We start from the raw sequence: 21,705 nt of genomic DNA, 5'->3' as shown, positions 1-21,705 counted from the left end.
TTTCTGAAAAGTGGCTAACCTTTCTTTTTTAGAACTAGCTCTATTTTGAAAGTACACTTAATAAAAATGCACAGCTCAAACTTTTATGATCTCAATGACACAGGCTTTAAAAGTAAGTCAAAGAATGAAGTCCCAGTTCTAACCTATCACAGCAAGGGATAAAAGATAATTTCAAAGTAGTGGCAGTTTTTATTTGCTCTTGTAACATTCAATTCATACTTGAAAAACATATTAAAAGTAACGTGCATAGGCTTCAACATGATCCTACTGTTTTGAGTTAAAACACTAAAACTCACACTACCTTTTTTCAGAACCAAATTCTGGATTTCCAAGTTAACCCGGGACTTCCTATCTTGCCATAGAGTCTATATTTTGTGTGAATTTGTGTCTACTAATGCTGTTTACAAATAATACAATTTAATCCATTAGTGTCAGGCCACTAATGAAGACTGGCAAGGAAAATCTAGTATGGTCTCCACTACCAGTTATGTAAGAAATTTAAGTCTCACGGGCTATAAATTCCATACACACTTATACCGTGCAATTGCTTGTAGATTCTGTTTAATTATCCTTTATGAATAAATCAAACTTCAAGCAGGTGACTAAGCTGAATACCACCACTCCAAACCATCACCTGTTTATTAACCTTTGGCCACTAATGTCAAAATGTTTCCATCCTCTTTCCAGACTCAAACAACAGACAAATTATTTTTGATAAACTCTAGTATTTATTAAATTATAAATTCTGTAATCAAAAAGAAAAATGCAGATCAAGAGGAGCCTCAAACTACAAGGACTAGACAGCAAAGCCTATGGGAAACGCCATGAAGTATGTTACAAGATTCTGAAACATAAGTTATTAACTGTTTTCTTTACATTTCCATTTCAGTAACTTTACTATTTAATAGTTGTTATTCATCTATTTTAAAATTCCAAATTCACATCTATTTTCATATTAAGCTTCCTGTTCATACCGATACCAGACATCTCATAGGTGCCAAATTTTAGTAATGGTTTTACGTCAATCCATGCAGGAAAATAAGACACAATGCAAGAATAAGATGAAGACTGTTAATGCACAGATAATACACACACACTGGCCAAAAGAACTGAAGAAATTTTAAAAACCTATAAAACAGACCTCAAAAAAACTGGGTTATTACTAAACAACTCTCAACTATTAACGCCCGAGTTCCTTATATTAAATAAATTCCTCAACAGAGACATGTTAAACATTTTTATTACAGGTCTGTCCTCCCCATACCCCTTCCCACCCCAACTCACAAAATGCACTACTAGGGATGAGTATAATGTTATGTGGGCATAAATTTACAGATAACCATTTTAACCTTGAAGAGTTTTTTATTTAAACTTCAGTTACTGTGCACTGTCCATCAGGCCTTCTAGATCTGACACCAGCACTCACTGTTCCACCCCCTGCTACTGACAGATCAGTTCCTGATCGATCAGATACTGTCTGGTTTGCATTAGGAACCAAAAGTCTCTGTTGGGTCAAGGAGTGTTGTGCAACAAGCGCAGATACATCCTCACTATCACTACTGGCATCTGATTCAGTTTCTTCAATGGAGGTATCTGGTGCTGGTACCCTGCCTGAAGATGGTGATTCATGATCTTCTTCTCCTTCCCCCCTATGACTCCTTTCAGCTATGCTGTCTCCACTGAGTTGTAAATGAGCAAAAGAGTCTTCCAGAGAAGTGCTTGCATCAGGGGATGGTGTTGCAGGGCTTGTTAACTGACCATCTACTGATGTTAGGGGCCTTACAGAAGACACTAGAGGCTGCACAGAAGCTCCACTCTGTGCTGATAGACTGTCCGCTCCATCTGCAGAGCTCTCTCTCGCTAGGTTTACAGTATTAGCGTCACAGTCCAGCCTAAGTCCGGCTACTCCCTTCTTTGGTATATCTATTATATCCCGCTTAATCTTCCTGCGACGTCCATGTTCATTTCTCCTGTATTGAACCATATTTTCAAGATCAGCAACATACAGAAACCCGGCAATTAACATTTCAGTGCTCTTTTTACCTTTGGAAAAAGCATCTTCCAACTCTCTACTAGTGCGCTCATCATACTGCCACCACCCATTTCTTCCTTCATAATACCATGCATATTCACCATTTCCTCTACTTGCTGCCTTGAGTTCTTCTGGTGACAATAAGGTTGGCTTGTCAAGGAAATCTTCGGGAATTTCTTGTCGACAGAGGGCACATCGCTTTCCAAGCCATGAAGCTCCCTTTACGCACAGATAGCAGAAAACATGCTTACAAGGCAGACTGACTGGGTGAACACATGTTTGCAGACAAATGGCACATTCAGGGACAGTTAGAGAAGGTGCAGTATTAGAACAGGACTCATTCGCTTTCCTGTTCGTAGGAAGCATGTTTATTGAGTGATCAATTTCACCACAGCCAGCCATCCTAAGAAAATGAGAGAAAATACATGTGATATTAAAATTGTGTTTCAACTCTTCTAATATTGTAATTCAACAATTCAGAAAAACACTTATTAAACACCTACTGTATATGTGTACTACATACCAGACAATGAGGAACAAAATAAAAGAGAAAAAATCTAACTTGTGTAGAAAAAAACTTTTTGATTTTGTTAGGTCATTAATTTTTACACTGGTGGGGGGGGGGGGGGGACAAAGGGGCACACAAGTAAATGTTAAGCCAAAAATAAATACAACCAAAGTATAGATTTTAAATAAATATACCATTTCTATTCAGTCACAGAACTTATGAGATATAAGTAAATGCAAAGATTTAAAAATGTAAATTCCATTCTAGACTGACTTTTCCAATCAGTGTAGAAAGCACAGAGAAAGTGGCTAAAAGTAATTTAGATTACAATTACAGATGGTGACAATTTTGTAGCCCTTTACAATATTACTAAGTGGTAGCTTTGCAAATGCTGCCATATATTAACATACTTTGGTACCTGACAAGTAGACCATATGAAATTAAGATTAAAACTGAAATCCTAGAACTTCTCTACTCCTGCTGTATATTTAAAAACACTGGTAAACCAGTCATTTCATTTCCCCTCCATGAAGCACTCTTCTTGTGATGGCCTTTCCTTGTTGCCTTTTTCTAAACCATATGCTCTTGCTTACTCGTTCAAGATGATCTCATCTACACCCATGGCTTCAACAGTTACTTATAAACAAATGACTCAGTAATTGGTATCACCAGCCCAGGTCTCCTTTCAGCCCTAGATCTAGATTTCTAATTGTCTATTTTAGAATTCTTGCTGGATGTTTTGAGGGCAAAAAACCCCTGAACACATGATCTGTTCCTTGCTTATTTACTCCCTAAAAGCTCCCCACTCCTGATGACACCATTATTCATCTGCTTTTTTAAGCCAGAAATTCATCATTCAAACTGCCCTTCGCCATGTCTTCTCATCCAAAACATCAGCAGGTCTTATCAATTTTATCCTAAGCATCTCCTGAATCCATCTACTATACATTTCTACCCTTCCCTCGCCACCCAGTAAACACTGTTTATGAAATTACTGAATATGCCTTGTAATTGGTCCAGCCTTACCTGTTTTGCTTAAAAAGCTGATCTTAGGATAAAGACCAGGATCTATGTGCAATGGTCCCCACCCCACCACCAGCCTCATATATTAAACTTCTCCTTGATCAAGCTTCTAGCCACAATGGCTACTCCCTCCAATAAAAGGTTTTTTTTCTCTGTATGAACATTTCTTCACTTCCTGCCTCCCATATCCCCCATGGACCAACTACTACTCATCTTATAGCCCTCCTGAGAAACCCTCCATGACTAGGTCAAATCACCCTATTTCTTTTTAACTGCTTACTAGCATGTATTTCTCATTCCTAGCGCTTATCAGAATTGCAATGTTACGTTTATGTGTGTGACTATTTTGTTAATGTCAGTCTTCCCCATAAGCAGGTGGGCTTTTTAAGGGCAGGAAACAGGTCACTGTTGGCTCGTCTCTGTATTCTCATACAAGACCAGGCAGATAGAGAACACTCAAATATTAGCTAAGGAAACGAATATAGGTTTTTCAAAGAAGAATATAATACACCATATTATAAAACATGTTTTTGGGTTTTATTTTACTTTAAATAACATTAAGTTAAACCATCTGATTGATAAACTTTTTTTTAAAGCATTTACTTGTGTATACCTTGGGAATGTATAAAAATTCTGTTAGTACACTTAAAGATCAGCCCTGAAGCAGCATACTGAAAACTATAATGAAAAATTGCAGATGGCCAAGGGAGAAAGGATAACTTGAATTAAGGCAACTGTTATACAATGAAACCAACCTAGATAAGAACTCTAAAAACCTGAGTCTCCCTCTCCCTTATTTTGTACTCTTCAGCACTCAGTTAAACCCACAGTCTAAATTTCCTTACCTACAAATCAGTTTATAAAAATTAGGTGAGAATAGCTAAAAAAAACTCCAAAAAGACCCCACAAAACACTTTACTAAGTGTTCACTAAAGCTTCATTCACTAAAGCTCCACAAATGTTAAAGCCAAGAGAAAACGACTTGAATATTGTTGTCCTAAAGCAGGAGAGGGGGGAAAAAAGGGACATTTTTCAAACTGGATGTATAGGGCTTAAATACTGACATAAAATTTGTTAACTTCTGCCTTATTCAGATGAGCATTTATTTAAAAACTATTATAGTCCATTTATAATGTTGAGTATTTGATGGATCTAAAGAAACACACCTACTTTGTTAAATAAAAAACATTAATGCAAGAAAGCAATAATCACAATATGGCCTAATTCTTGCAGTAAAGTGTTAGATACTTATTAAAAGTAATAACGAGAGGCAGATGAGAAGATGGATATAGGCCAGAAAGTTTGGAGTGCAGAGCAATGGAAAAGATTAAAGGCAGAGACATGTGCACAACACCGAGTCAAATAAGCAACTGAAGCATAAAATGAAGCTGTAAAAGTAATCAGAAGCCAAACATGAAAATCTTTTTGTGCCCTGCTAAGGAAACATCTGATTTTATTTTATCCCATGGTACTAGGAAACCATAGATATTTCAAAGAGGAGAGAAAATGATAGAGGGAGTAGACCAGTAGTTAGTAAACAGAAATAGAGGTAAAAGATCTCACAGTGATTGGCAACCATTAATTAACTGCTGCTTAAAATGAGTGACAATCTCTACCATTTGATTCTGTGTTTTAAACAAGGAATATTTCAAATTTTATCACCATATGGATCTATGCTTTTTTCCAAAATCAAGCATTCAAAAAAGGGCACAGTGGTTACAAGAGTAGTCATTAAAAATGTTTATGCTCATCAAAACTTCAAAAACAATGCTCCTAGACTTTCATCACATCCTATCTGTCCAACAATCCATTCTCTTACTGCTTTTCTGTGTCCTTGGTTCCTCAATAGGCAAGGTTCAAAATGACAGCAAGTTGTTGAAAACACCGTACTTAAATAGAAAAGGAAGCAACACATAAGCTCAATAGAAAGAAATGATCACTATGAAATATCTGATTTCCAAACTTTGTTTCAACTTTTAATTACATTTCCAATCAACTCCTTTACCAGAAACTCTAGTTACATAAAGTACAACTTTTTCCCAACCTATGGTAAGTTCTACCAAATATGAACTCTTCATATGTGTTAGGCACTTATAGAAGCTTCAAAGTATTTTGAGATAAGCTCTCACCTTCAAAGACCTTGTAACTTAACAATCTAAACTGTAAGTGAAAGCTCCTGCTTCTCAACTGGTCAATTAATGCTCCTCACCTATTTCCCCTAAAAAGAACTGACTGTGCATACCACATCTTGTTAGGCTCTCCACAACTCATATGTATTTCTTAAATACAAAATATCTTAGTACTTCCCAAAGTAGTGAGAGAGTACCACATATTTCAATTACATTTGGCAAAAGAATGAGAATACTTTTATCTGCTCCAGGTAACCTTACACTTTGGTAAGAGTCTATGTACATTACTTTCAATTCTACCAAATATAACCTGCACCTAATGTACCTGTAAGAGGTTTTTAAAAAATCATACTCACGCTATGCTTCTGAATCTTCAGCTTTCTCCTTAGTAAAACGGGGATAATTCATGTTCAATTCAAAATTATTGTAAAGTGAATACATTAAATGAAAGCATAAAACTGTATTTGAAAACCTCTTTTAATTCATCAGGTCCTATTGCTACACTTAACTTTTTGGTAACAAAAACAATTAAAATTAGCTACAGAATGGAAGAACAAATAATATGTATCTTCTTACATCCCTTTCAATTTAGGTTAAAGAAATTAGTTGTCAGTGAAATTCTTTTTTTAAATTTTTAAATGTTTATTTGAGACGGGGGGGGGAGGGGGAGAGGGGGGAGAGAGGGGGAGAGAGAGAGTGTATGAGTGATGGAGGGGCGGAGAAAGAGGGAGACACAGAATCCAAAGCAGGCTCCAGGCTCTCAGCTGTCAGCACAGAGCCCCGATATGGGGCTCGAACTCATGAAATGTGAGATTGTGAACTGAGCCAAAGTCAGACACTTAACTGACTGAGCCACCCAGGCGCCCTAGTTGTCAATGAAATTCTTGAATTTTTTTTTTTATATTTCCATATTTATTTAAAGCCTCATTAAGAAAAAGAAAACAGGGGTGTCTGGGTGGCTCAGTCAGTTGAGCGTCTGACTCTTGATTTTGGCTCAGGTTATGAACTCATGGTTCATGGGAGCAAGTCCAGTGTCAGGCTTGGGTTCTGTAAGATTCTCTCTCCTTCTGCTCATCTCCTGCTCATGCACACACAGGCTTTCTCTCAAAACAAACAAAAACAAAACAACCCCCCCCCCAAAACCCAAAAACCCAACAAAAAAGAAAGTCATCCATCCATTTTGATTCTATTCATAAGACAAAATGGAGAAATGGGCTACTCATCACTACTTAGAAAAAAAAAAAGTATATATTCTTGAAGACATGAAAATGAATGAACACCCAAATTAAACTTGTAGGGAGAGCAGACAGAAGCGCCAACCACAGAACCTTGGAGTATTTCAGTATTTACAAGTGAGGCAAAAGAGCCTGCAAAAGATGTTAAGAAATGTCAGAGAGAGATGGGGAATAAAGAGACCACCACCACGACAAAAGCCACAAGGGAGACACTTGCCTAAAACAAGGGTCAACCAAGGAGAGGACTTAAAAAAAGTTAACTATTAAACTCATGGCATATTTCTACCTTTATAGTGAAATGTATGGTGCAAAAGTTGTGAGCACCACACACAATTAGCTATTTTGATTTCCCAGAGACTATCAAGCCTGGGATCAATAATTTTTTACTCAGTCAAAACAACTTTATTTCCCCTATTCCCAAAGACTGTAGACAACTTTCTCCAATCTCTTAAGAAATGTCCCAGATTCCTTTATCATTAAGAAATTAGGTAAGAGTGAATCCTTACAGTTTATCTTTATCTTCACTCTACCTTGTCATCATTCCTCTTGGCTCAGGTTGGGGTATAGTTAGTTGTTTTCAAAGTTGACTCCTCAACTTCTGTTAATACCATCCCAATTCCCTCAAGATTTTGGTTAATATTCTCTATCCTTAAATTTCAAAATCAACTACCATGCTTTTAGTCTAATGGTCTCTTTTGGTCTCAATGTATTTGATTCCATTGCACTGAACGATAATGACCAGCAACTATTTTTCTAAAACTTTATACTATTCATTTCCTTGATGGTACTCTCTCCCAATTCTCCTTTCTGTTTCATTGTTTTCTATCTTCTCCAGCTGCCCTTAAGTAGCAGTATTCTTCACAAAGGTTCTATGGGTGGCCCCATTTCCCCATTGCATTCTATGTCTAGACAATCTACTTAAGATTTCAAAATTATAGATATACCACCATGATTCTCAAAATCTAATATCCAGAACCATTCCAACTACATTTCCAATCTGTATTCAAAAAATCTACCTCAATATTCTCCAAGGACCTGATATCAAACATGACTAAAACCAAAGTTATCTGTTCACCTAAACCTGCGTCCTTGTCCTTTGTTTTCGATCTTGGACAAAACTTAGATCCATCCTCAATGCTCCCTTATTCCTTGGCCACTTCACTTCTCCATGACAGAAACTTATTTAGAATGTGTCCCCTTCAAATGCAAACTGGTGCAACTACTCTGGGGAACAGTATGGAGGTTTCTCAAAAAACTAAAAATAGAACTGCCCTACAATCCAGCAATTGTACTAGGTGTTTACACAAAGTATACAAAAACACAGATTTGAAGGAATACATGCACCACAGTGCTTACAGCAGCATTATCAACCATAGCCAAACTACTGAAAGCCCAAATGTCCATCAACTGATGAAAAGATAAAGATGTGGTGTACATATACATACAATGGAGTATTACCCAGCCATCAAAAAGAATGACATCTTGCCATTTGCAATGACATGGTTGGAGCTAGAATGTATTATGCTAAGTGATGTAAGTCAATCGGAGAAAGACGTACCATATGATTTCACTCCTGTGTGGAATTTAAGTAAACAAAACAGATGAACATATGGAAAAGTGGGGGGAGAGAAGAGATGGACACAAACCACAAGAGACTCAACGATAGAGAACAAACTGAGGGAGGCAGGTGGAGATGGACTAGATGGGTGATGGGTATTAAGGAGGGCCCTTGTGGTGATGAGCACTGGGCGCTGTATGTAAGGGATGAATCTATTCCTGAAAACAATATTGCACTGTATATTTAAAAAAAAAAAAAAGTGTCCCCTTCATTCCCAAAGCCTATAACCCTAATTCTGGCCTCTTGGACACACGCTTGTACAAAATATTAACCTTTCAAGTGGTCTCTCAGACTTCAATCCTTTCTCCTTATCTTTTCTCAGTTCAACCATGTCAAATTAGTTTTCTTTCCAATCTTCAATAGTTTTCTACTGCCTACATAATCGAATCCAAATTCCTAAGCACTGGCTTTCAAATACACTGACATAATCTTTAGAGTAAAACAGACTTAGTTAAAATCCTGGCTCCGTCATTTCTTCTCACTACACTAACCTAGAAGAGCATATCTCAAACTCTTCCGTGAAAGTAAGAATTAGCTGGTGAGTTTGTACAGATTTGAGTTAAAGCCTAAATATCTGTGTGTTTAACAAGTGCTCCAGGAGATAATTCTCAGAGAAATCTGGAAAATGCCAAGCCATGGCAAATGACTTCATCTCTCCAATTCTACGTCTTCACCAGTAAATGAGCTACTACCATTTTTCATAATGATTAAATCTAATAATCCAAGTAAAATACCCAATAAGTGCCTAGCAAAATAGTAGGGACTAAATAAACATTCACTCCCTTTACTAACTTTGAAGTCTCTTTCTCCCCACCCCACCCCACTTTGCCACACAGGATTGCTTCCTGACTCTCCTAAGATGCCCTGATATTTGGGCAACTGTGCTCCTCCCTCATTCCCTTGGCTTGAAAAATACTTCCTAATTTTCTCAGCTTGTTAAAATTCTATTTATTCTTTAAGACCAAGCCAAAAGTTCTTTTGCTTACTCTGAGCCCTTCAGGTGGACTAAATCCTCTAAGTTCCAAAAGCATTTTATTATTACCTCAATATGGCATTTTTCTCACTGTTTAATTAATAATTATAAATTATAATTAATAATTAAAAAATTATGTCTCACTTATTAGACCATAGTCTAGTTGCTTGATGGCCAGCACCTATAATATTTGACCTACAAGATTAAACAATATTATATGTATATAGACAGATAACATATAAACAGGATTAAATAAAAAATACAAAAAGATATAAAAGACAAGCAAACATTTCTAATAAATCTTTATAAATGAACAATGTCTTGCAATATTAGTACGTGATGCCTAATGCCACACGATCACAACTGAGCCAATAGTTCTCTCTCACTGCAGGATTGTGGGTGATCATCTCCCATGCTTGGTCCCAGGCTGTGGTGTTTGGCAGAAGTAAGTGATTTTTCAAAACATTAGAAGGTGCCCACAACTAGCACTAGTGTATTTTTTGTCACTTCAAAGCATCTATGGACAGTCCTTTTGCTTTTCCATACAAGAGTAAGCTTAGGAATGCTTTGCCTCATTCTAGGTCAGGCTGCCTGCAGATATAGACCCTTTCCTCTGCTGCCTTATTGCCAGTTACATTAAACACAGTATATGACAAGAGTGTATTAATACTGTACTGTAAAAAAGATTCCACTGAGCCAATAGATAGCAGTGATTCCATCAGTGACAGTGAAAGTCATCCTACACAATAACCCTCCTCTCTCTTGTCTCTCTCACACCAGACATGGAAGTTTTCAAAGGTAAGTGCAGGTTAATTTATTTTTCTTTATATTTTGTATTTTATTATTTTGTATTATATTACAGTATTGTGATCATTTTTATATGAATATTTTTGGCTTGTGGAACCAATCATCTTGAGTTTCCATTATTTCTTATGGGGAAATTCGCTTTGATATACAAGTGCTCTGGATTACAAACACGTTTCCAGAACAAATTATGCTCACAAACCAAGGTTTTATACTGTCCTATGTAAAGAAGAAGTAGAACCTAAAAGACCTGGAGATCTTTCCAAATTTTTTAGCATTCTATAAGCAAATTCTTTTGTCTTCAGTTTCATTCACTTTTACAGAAATTTTTCCTGATGAGATTTCTGGATATCTACATTAGCAGTAATTTAATGAGAAAAAAATTGTTACCTCAATAAAATATCTAAAAGTCAATACAAAATGCTCTTTTTTTTTTATAATTAGAACTAAATATGACATATACTTGGCTTAGTGCATTTTATTAGTCCATTTAATTTACTGCATCCTTGGGAAAAACCACGATGCCACACTTACATTTCTATTACAGATCCCACAGTTGTCTGTCACAAAAATAAAAGACCATCTTCACCAGCAGTCAAACAGTTTGCAGTATTTTCTCTTCCACTGTGGGTTCATTCTGTGCTGCAAAAGAAATTATTTCATCAACTTCTATAAAGATTAAGATCAATAAAATTAGTCACTTACATATGATCCTTTCATTTAACAAAATTCAGTGGCAAATCGTATCTTAAAAATGAAAAAATTTCAAGACAAGGATGCCTGCTTTTACCACTGCTATTCAACACAGCATTCGAAGTGCTAGACAGAGCAATTAAGACCAGAAAAAGATATGCAAGGCAAACAAATTGGTAAGGAAGAAGTAAAATTATTTCTATTTGCAGAGATAGTAAAACTATTTCTATTTCCTATATAGAAAATTCCAAAGAATCCTCAAGAAAACTACTAGAGTTAATAAAAAATTTAGCAAAGCTGCAGGTTACAACTTCAATATACAAGTCAGCTGTGTTTCTGTATCTAGCAGTCAACAATCCAAAAAGGAAATCAAAAAAGCATTTTACAGAATGCTCAAGACTTCCATTTATAAGCATCTAAAAGAGTAAAATGCCTAGGCATCAACTTAACCAAGGAGGGGAAAGATTTGTACACTGAAAACTACAAAACACTGCAGAAAGAAATTAAAGGAGAGCTAAATAAATGGAAAGACAACTATAACAGATTGGAAGATTGAAGATGACAATACTGCCCAAACTGATCTATAGATTCAAGATAATTCTTTTTTTTTTTTATTTTTTAAAAATATTTAGTTTTTGGGGGGGGGGGGAAACGTGTGTGCAAGCCAGCAGGGGAGGTGCAGAGAGGGAGACACAGAATTGAAAGCAAGCTCCAGGCTCTTCTGAGCTGTTAGCACAGAGCCCAACGTGGGGCTTGAACTCACAGACTGTGAGATCATGACCTGAGCCAAAGTTGGACACTTAACTGACTGAGCCACCCAGGTGCCCAGAGATTCAATATAATTCTTATGGCAATTTGAACAGCCTTTTTTGCAGAAATGGAAAAGCCAATCCTCAAATTTATATGAAATTGTGAGAGGCCTAAAATAACCCAAAACAATCTTAAAAAAGAACAAAGTTGGAGAACTCACACATGCCAACTTCAAAACTTACTACAAAGCTAACAGTAACAAAGTCCATGTGGTATTGGCATAAGAACAAGGCAAATATACCAATAGAAGAGACAGTCCAGAACAAATTCATACTTCTATGGCTAATAGATTTTTAAAAAAAAATTTTTTTTAATGTTTATTTTTGAGAGAGATGGAGACAGAGAGATAAGAATGTGAACAGGGGAGGTGCAGAGAGAGAGGGAGACACAGAATCTGAAGCAGGCTCCAGGCTCTGAGCTGTCAGCACAGAGCCTGATGTGGGGCTCAAACTCAGACTGTGAGATCATGACCTGAGCTGAAGTCAGACCCTTAACTGACTGAGCCACCCAGGCACACCTATGCCTAACTGATTTTTAAAGAGGTGCCAAGTCCATTCAAGGGGGAAAGAACGGTCTCTTTAACACATGCTAGGACAAGTGATTTACCACATGCAAAAGAAGGAAGTTGGACCCCTACTTCACACCATATACACAAACTGACTCAAAATGGACCAACAATCTAAATATACGAGGTGAAACCATACAACCCTTAGAAGAAAATAGAGTGATATATATCTATGACCTGGGGTTTGATAATGGATTCCTAGATATGAATGACACCAAAAGCATGAGCAATAAAAAAAAAGATACATAAATGAAAGATAAATTGTGGACTTCATCAAAATTAAAACTTTGGGGCATACAAGGACATTGTCAAGCAAGTTAAAATTCAACCTACAGAATGGGAGAGAATCTTTACAAATCATATACTGATAAGGGTTTAATATCCACGATATATAAAAAAAATGCCTACAACTCAACAAAGAAAAAAATATTTTTAATGGACAAAAGACTTGAACAGACATTTCATCAAAGAAGATATCGAAATGGCCAATAAATACATGAAAAGATGCTCAGCATTAGTTACTAGGGAAATGTAAATCAAAACCACAAGTATTGCCACTTCACATGCATGAGGATGGCTACAAATTTAAAAAAAAGGAAATAATAAACATTGGTGAGAATATGAAGAAACTGGAACCCTTGTACACTGTTGATGGGAATGGGAAATAGTGGAGCCACTGTGAAGTTTGCTGGTTCCTCAAAAAAGTTTTACCATATAACAGAATTACCATATAATTCAGCAATTCCACTCCCAGGTATATACCCCAAATAATTGAAAACAGGGACTGAAACACATACTTGTACACCAACGTTCACTGCAGAATTATTCACAAAAGTCAAAAGCTGGAAACAACCCAAGTGCCCAACAACAGAATGGATAAACAAAATGTGGTACAAATACAATGGAATATTATTCAACTACAGAAAGAAATGAAGTTCTCATACATACTATAATATGGATAAGCCTTGAAAATATTATGTTAAGTGAAATAAGCCAGACACAAAAGGACAAATGCTGTGATTCCACTAACATGAAATATTGAAATTAGTCAGACACAGAAAGTAGAGAAGTTACCAGGGGCTACAAATGGGAGAGTTATTGCTTAGTAGATACAGAATTTGTTTGAAATGATGACAAAGTTGTGGAAATATACAGTGGTCATGGTTGTACAACACTGTAAATGTAATTAATGGCACTGACTTGTACACTTAAAAGTGTACTGACTTGTATACGTTATTTATATTTTACCACAATGAAAAAATTTTTAAAGGGAGACAAGTTCTATATGGACAAAAAAGTCCATATGGAATTTATTCCATAGCCATTACCTTTTTCCAAGGAAGTCATGTGTGAAGAGACTAGGCCATCACATTAACCAGGACCTCCTGCTGCTTCTACGTATATCCAACTTTACAAACATTAAGCCAAACTTATGCAGGGAATCCAGAAGAAACAAACAAAACATCATCTCAGCTATTAATCCTCTTTCTTCTCATTTAGTAAGTGCTCATTCCACTTCACAATACCCAGTGCAGGAGGCACATCATACTACACAGAACTCAGAATCAAGTATATATGATGACGAAAGAGTTAGGTAAACCTCACAATAAAGAATTGAATTCTTTCAGTTCCATGTGCCTTTCATAGTACAGAGGAGTTTAAGTGTTTGAAGACAAATATTTTTAATACATAGCCTTTAAATACAAGCCAGCTTGTCCCACCAAATGTTTAACAGAACAAACAATAATCTTCAGTACCAGAGGATTTTCAACTGTTAAAAAAGAGTTCCTAAATTACCTGACTTTTTGTTTTACAGACTTTGGAAACTGAGTCTTTACATTAAATGGACTCCATTGTCCTGATCACCACTCCTACCCTCCAACCCTTTCACTTTACTTTCTAGGTGCCTACAACTTTCATGGCACCACAGGAGACTCCCTGTCTCTCTTGCAGGCTACTAAAAACAGAAACTGCCCATTTGCACACACAGGACAGGAAAAAACATTGTAACATTCTAACATCATCACTCTTAATGAAAACATTATCTCTTTGAAGTCTCTACCACTGACTATACAATCCCCTAACAGCAGTTCTCCTTAACCTTTAAGGCACTGACTTAATTTTCACTGTTCATCATCCTCTTTGCCAGTAGACATGGAAGGGTTTAAGCCCAAGAATCCCATGTCAAGTGACAGTGATGCAGGTAGTCCCTCGAATACAGGTAGAACAGTGAGAAACACTGTTCTGTTTTCAAATCCTAAAATCTTACATTCAATGAACTTCACCTCCTTGTCCCTCCAGCAACGAAGTATGATGTGTAACATTTGGAACTGCATGCCACCTAAACTGCTGCCTCTCTAAAATCTTAATCTCACTCTTGGATCACAAACTCACGTGTTCCCAGCTAACTTATGCTCTCATTCCCACACCTGTTCTTTAATTTCACAAGGACCTCCAGTTTCTTGCCAGCCTCCTTTTCTTTATCCAGGTGCCAGTCTCAATTCCTTTCCTGCCCATTCTGGAGCTCCACCATTTTAACTTATTAACAGAATCCTTGGCTCTCTCACATCTCTCATCTGCACATTCTCTACAAACCCCTTTTCTGAATGAATCTTAAAGTGACATCTCAGCTTCCATGCTTTAACCAACAAATGCTGACGGGAGGAAGAAAAACAGAAAATTCTTTTCCTCATCCTCTATTCAACTAACTGCACCAAATTCTGTCAACTTCTATCCCAAACACCTTCGGAATCCTCTACTCTCTTGCCATTGCTAGTGCCCTGGTTTAGACATATATCATCTCTTACTTGAACGACTGTTCAGCCTGATTATTTTGCTTCAGTAAAACCCCTCAAATGTATTCACTAAGCCTCTGAATGATATACTAAAAAGGCAAAATGGGCCTCCCATACACAAAACCCTATACTAGCTCTCCAGCCTATACCATAAAGGCAAAGCTCCTAAGAACAGCATTCAAAGGCGTTAATGACCTGAAACCTCAATCTCTCTCTAGTCTTCTCTCTCACCACCACTCTCACAGATTAATAATATAGTTACACCAAATTATTCGTATTTCTCTAAACCTCCCTTTGTAGTTGTGTACTTCCTCCTCTGGTATAATCTATCTCTTTTATAGCTTATGAATGCTACTACCATTTTTTTCTGACTACGTCCCCAAAATGGTTCCCTCCACGATATTTTGTACATTCTTCTATTACCAAACGTATCATATATACACTGAAATTATTTGTTTGCTTTCGACTATTCTATTAAACCATGAGCCCCCTAATGATAAAGACTGTTTTCTATCTCTGAATGGCTAGTAATCTGCCAATCAGTTTTTGTTGACTTGAAGTGATTATTTCTTGAAGGAAAAACTTCCTAAAATAACCACTGAGAGAAATAAAATATTGAAAAACTAAATTAATTCACGTAACACATTTCAATTCTGTGAACAAGGCATCCAGCCTTGCACAAAAAATATAAAGATACCCAAGTTCTAATCATTTCTTTCAAGAACTTAAAACATAACACAGGGAAGTTACATTTACAAATTTAAGATTAGAATCATCTTTATATCTCTTGCCAAGCACACCGTTTACCTAGGCTTTGTTCACTGTCAATGAATCTCCAGAATGCAGATAAAAACCCAAGAATAAAACCGGTTTAAGTAAATCTTGCAAGCTACAGTGACTTTTCCAATTCCTATATCCCATGGATAATTTTCCAGGTGGACTCTAAATGGATAATAATGCTTGGGAGAAGGAAAATAAACTAAAATCTATGTAGTATTCTAGATCCTAGCTATGCAAACTGTGTTCCCAACCAACTATACTAGCATTTACCTGGGAGTCCCTTAAAATGAAAAATCTGGAGCCCCATTCCATACCTACAGAATCAGATCTCCAGGTGGCTCATATGCATACTAAAGTTCATGAAGCTCTAGATATCCTCAAAATAACTGTGAGATAGGACTATACACATTTTATACATGAGGAAACCCAAGCCCGTAAGGATTAATCCCAAATCACAAAGCTATCAATGCTGGGGAGCTGCAATTCATTCCCAAGGGTACCTTTAAAAAAAATCTTTTCTTCAGTGTACTATATCTCAGAGAAAAGGTCTAGAATAGCATTAGATAATGCTGTTAGATAACAATATGATGCAAGCCACATTTGTGTGATTACAAATTTTCTATTAGCTACATGAAGGACAGAAAAACGAAACAGGTAAAATTCATTTAAATAATATATTTTAGGGGCGCCTGGGTGGCGCAGTTGGTTAAGCGTCTGACTTCAGCCAGGTCACGATTTTGCGGTCCGTGAGTTCGAGCCCCGCGTCAGGCTCTGAGCTGATGGTCCAGAGCCTGGAGCCTGTTTCCGATTCTGTGTCTCCCTCTCTCTCTGCCCCTCCCCCGTTCATGCTCTGTCTCTCTCTGTCACAAAAATAAATAAACGTTGAAAAAAAAAATTTTTTTTTAAATTAAAAAAAATAAATAATATATTTTATTTAACTCAATATATTTAAAACATTACCATTTCCACATGTATTCAATATAAAGAAGTTATTCATGTGTTTTGTACATTGTTATGTGTGTGTATATTCTTTGTAATTTGGTGCATATTTTAAAATTCTAGCACAACTCAAACTAACCGTATCTAGTGCTCAACAGCTCCATGGGGCTAGTGGGTACCATAACTAGGCAATGCCGATTTAGAATGTTTTGCTTTTTAACAATTTTTAAAAATACAAAACTGGTAATTTACTACCAGAATCGTTGAATAAAGAAAATAACCCCATATTAGTTTACCCACACCTCTGCTGGTACAGATAAAAAAGAAAATTGCATAGTTTGTTGTAATCAAAATTGACTGGTTTCAGTGACAATAATTCTGCCAAACTGATCCATCCACTATAACCTCAGAATTATAATGCCAAATGGGCACAACATAGGGCACAGCATGTAATATTCAGAATAGTCATGTGTAGTAGTCCTCAGAAAACTTCTACATTTGAAACCAAAGACTTTTTTTAAATGAGGGGCGGGGGCGGATTTTACTTTCAGTTAAACATGTAAGATCGAATAGTGTAATTCTAACTATACGCCAGAATTAATTTGGCAAACATAAATAATTCAAACATACATAAATCTCACTGCAATGAATGATTTGTAAATTATATGCCAAACTCAATATAATTTATGAATTACTACAGTAAAATTTACCAAAGTATTCTAATATGCAAATACCAATTAGTTAATGGGTTAAGGTTCTTTCTCTAGGTGAAAATTTATACAGAAAAGAATTATTAGGAAGGAAACATAAAGAAAGAAAAGATTTGAAACTATGTTACATATTCCCATCTCTTAACAATTCTGGAAAAAAAAAGGTGACACACTAAATTTAAAAATATGTAAGAATTTAGGATTGTCAGTGAATTTAAATTATTTACCCACTCAACCAGATAGTAAATAAGTATAACTGAAAATGAAGTAATACCATACTATTTATAATTTGTGACCACTCAACAAATTCACACTCCTTATTTGCATATGCAGTTATCTTCTCCGAAAATATTTTAGGATTACAATTCCATTTTCTCAAGTCAGTCACAAAGTCAAAAAAACACATTTTTTTCCCCACATAATAGATTCAAATAAATGACTGTCTTTTTAAATAACTAATCAAAGAAAAAGATAAGCACATTAACTGTATTTGGTATTTTAACCAAAGATTTGAAGACTTCCTGTATTTTTCCAATTACTAAGAGCTAATGTTTAATAAAATATTTTTATTCCTTTTTATGCAAAATACACAAAACAGGAAATGTTCTATATAAAAGCTAACAGTGACAGAAAAAAATACTTCAAACCTCCCAACTTTTGGTATACAAATTTAAAAAAAAGCAAGGAAAAGCAAAAACCAGTAAAAGAAGGAATAGTGTGGAAATTTAGCAGCTACACTTCATATTTAAGAGTCTCAAATTGAGAGAGGTAACTAAATGCCCTAATGTTTCCATTTTTAGCTTTCCCTCTCATTGGCCTGCTAAAACTGAGCTTACAGAAAGCACAGGTCATACTGGGAAACAAAAGTCTTCAGTCAAAACTCATTTCAACCAAATGGGGGCTAATACTTGACTCTACACTATTTTAAAGAATCATTTCCCTTATTGTTAAGCACTTCCCTTAAAACATCTCTGTATGGCAACCTATGACCTTCACAATGTTCACAGTCAAGCATTCAATTTTTATATTCCTCCCCAACCAAATGTGAGCTTTGCATTTTAATTTAAACAAAACATGAAATAAGAATGTGAACAAATATGTTCTTTTAATCTTATCAAACAGAAGCTTCGTAGCCTGCAGCCATTTTGTAAATGAGAAAGGCACTGTTGCTAATGATACGTGTGACCTTGGTCAAGTCATAACACCATTGTTTTAGTTATTTCACCCTACTCTTTTTTTTTTGTAATTCTAAATAATTAACAGGCATTTAACGGGTTTTATTTTAATTAATCCAAAAGGTAATAAGCCACACTCAATAGTCCATAAATAAGCACAGGTGGCTGCAGTAGAATGTTAATAAAATGGTTTTCATACCCACAAAGATTATTCCTAATCCAGCCTGTTGTTTCATACATGCAGGTTCCTTAGACACAACCAGGTACCAAGCAGGGGGAATGGAAAGAAGGGTCAGCACCCTCTGTTACTGACACTGGAAAAAAAAAATTCAAATATCCACCTGACAGTGTGTCAAGGCATTTCATGCTAGTCAAGTGCTAATACATAAAATAATATTCTCTAAATACATTAGTATTTGCAAAACAAACAAACAAACATGGAATACAACCTTTTTCTTTTATACTCAGTCAAAAATAATTTCTGGATCCTTTAAAAAAATCTTTCCTATTCTTCTGACCATTCAAATTGGTGGAAACTGAAACAAAATACCTTACCAGTTAATACTTGTCTCCTAAAAGAAAAAACGCCATTTCCTTTTTCTTCCTTCTAATAATGACCAGCTATCTGGAAAGATAGTTTCCTTGGTTATTATAATCTACCAAGTTTTTAACAACCAGTAAATAACAAAAACCTTCAAATGTTTACTATTATTTTCATTTTGCCCACAACTAATATTGGCCCATTTCAAACATAAATTCTAAATCAAAGAGCAGGCTTAACAAAATGCTCCAGTTTAAGATACACAAGGCTAAAACAAACACATCCAAAATCTATTTCTAGTATGGCTTTCACTTTCCTGGTTTTCTCTTTAAAAAGAGAATTACTTGACCTGTTTTCATGTGTTTTTAGAAACTCGGACACTCAAAATATTTGCTGGTCATGAAAACAGCAAAGCCAACATTACAAGTCCTGTTATTTCTGCGAGTCATTTTCTTCAGGTGTCCTATATTCCACGTCTTTTTAAGAGTCTAAATATAGATTCATTTGCTCAAAAGACAAAAAATCCTAACTCCTCTAATTTCTGTAATTATACACTGCTTTCAATGCCAATGTTATACTTTCACATCCTATTTAAAAAGTATACACACTGGATGGGAAGGAGTGTGGCGATGCACCTGAAATGTCAAGCTACAAAGACAACGCTTTTTCTATCATTTCTTGGCTCTCTTCTTCCGTCAATTCCACCCTGTTCCAATATTACAAAAATATTAAACAAAATGTAAGTACTTTCGAAACTTGAAGAGTGTCACTAAAATGGCACGCAGGGAAGGGAAAAAAAAAACATATACGAAATGGTTAACAAGAGAAAGCTTTAGTTGCCAAAATGTATGTGTAAACTGAAAACAATTTTGCAACCTTCTCTAGACGCCTACGGCAAATAAAATAGCGACAACAATGGAAGACCCCTACTCTTAGACGGGTTGGGGGACAGAGAGAGAACTCGCACCCACCAACCAGAACAAAGCCAACAGCCTCTGCTATTAAGATGCCCTGAGGTTTTCTGTTGTTGTTGTTGTTGTTATTGTTTTGGCTTCACGGGTATCAAGAGATCTCTTCATTGTTCTGATGCTTTAATAACCATCAAAACAACGAAAACTATGCAGCGCTGGGTTTAACCAAGGGAAGGTGGAGGGAATGCTCTTCCTATTAGGCAAGACCCAGACACTGAGCAGGAGGAGGAGAGAGGGAAGAGAAGGAAGCCGCAAAACACACTCCGGAAAAAGACAAAATGCAGGGACTCTACGCCCTGGCTGCGATCTGACCCAGGGCCAGGGTAGAGGCCTCCACACGGGAAACAGGGAGCAGGAAACCCTTCAAACCATCGCCGCCCCTAAATCTTGCGGCCAAAAGGCGCCCCCGTAGAGGCCTGACACCACCGCCAAGGGGAGAGAAGAGAAACCTGGCTGCCACCAAAGGCGGAGAAGAGGACCCCGGCGGAAGAGGCTGCGCAGTAATGGCCGCTGCTCCGCCTCTCGCACCCGGACCGTGACCAGCTCTGGGCCGTCGCCCTGGGCAGGGGCTGCGACGGCCGCGGACTACGCAGCGCCCGTCACAGTCTTCTTGCCTGTGACAGCAGCCAAGGTGGGGGCGGCGGGAAAGGCTGAACTGCTCCATCCCGTCTGGGTGCAGAGACCCGCGGCCGCGCTGGCCCAAGGGCGTCCACCTACGTACCGGCCCCTGACCCCGCCGCCGCCGCCCCTCTCAGGCCCGGAGCGAAGGGCCGACCCGGACAGCGTCGCGGCTGGAGGTGACGCCGCAAGCCTTTATGCCTTTCCTCGGGTTAGGATCCCGGAATGGCTGACTTTCACCCTTCCCCGCCAGGACTTCACCCCGACTCCCACCTCTCTAGCCACAACCGCGGCCGTCTCGCAGTCTTTTCTCTTCGGCCTCAGAGCCCGCAGCGGCCGAGAACGCGCGCGGCTGTCACGTGACCTCCCGTCGCGTCGCGGGGGCGGGGCCACGCGGGGCGGAAGTAGCGCCTTGTACCGGGGAGCCTGTGTCAACCCCCTCTGCGTCCTGTTTCCCCACGACCCAACCGTGGAGCGAGCTGTTAGATACCTGCTTTTTCTTGCCTTTGGAGACCTGTAGTTTCACTGCCCTGGCCGTTCTAACTGCTTTGTATTGTACTTTACTTGTAATTAGGTGCTGAAGATTGAAAGAATGCAGGCCCACGAGTTTGGCGCCGAGGAAGTAAGACGCATGTAGGACCAGCAGGTGGTGCTTTTCTGAAACCCCGCTGCAAGATCCAGAAAAAGCGGTTGAGCGCCTAGCTGGATTTGGGGGTACAGAGTATTTGGCAAAGTACTACTTGCTCTCTTAACAATAACAACAACAAAAAGGGCCTTCTAAGATGT

General features: G+C 37.4%; 1 protein-coding gene across 4 annotated transcripts; it reads right to left on the bottom strand.

The window, feature by feature from the left end:
* Positions 1-705: 705 nt before the first annotated feature.
* Positions 706-21,299, bottom strand: RNF146 (ring finger protein 146). Of its 4 annotated transcripts, none has more exons than XM_040474572.1 (3): positions 21,193-21,299; positions 10,857-10,964; positions 706-2,435 (listed from the first exon to the last, which is right to left on the bottom strand). In XM_040474572.1, coding segments are annotated over exons 2-3 (1,071 nt in total). In that variant the 5' UTR covers positions 10,859-10,964; positions 21,193-21,299; the 3' UTR covers positions 706-1,366. The 4 variants fall into 4 exon arrangements, with proteins under 4 accessions (XP_040330506.1, XP_040330509.1, XP_040330507.1 ...); XM_040474575.1 differs by having other exon boundaries at positions 10,857-10,959; positions 21,193-21,295; XM_040474573.1 differs by lacking the exon at positions 21,193-21,299 and adding an exon at positions 21,023-21,136.
* Positions 21,300-21,705: the final 406 nt, after the last annotated feature.

Source organism: Herpailurus yagouaroundi, unplaced genomic scaffold, assembly GCF_014898765.1.
Source record: "Herpailurus yagouaroundi ecotype Mexico unplaced genomic scaffold, PumYag 139, whole genome shotgun sequence".
Classification (NCBI taxonomy): Eukaryota; Metazoa; Chordata; class Mammalia; order Carnivora; family Felidae; genus Herpailurus; species Herpailurus yagouaroundi.
Note: the sequence above shows the minus strand (reverse complement) of the source record. Positions and strands in the feature narration are given on the sequence as shown.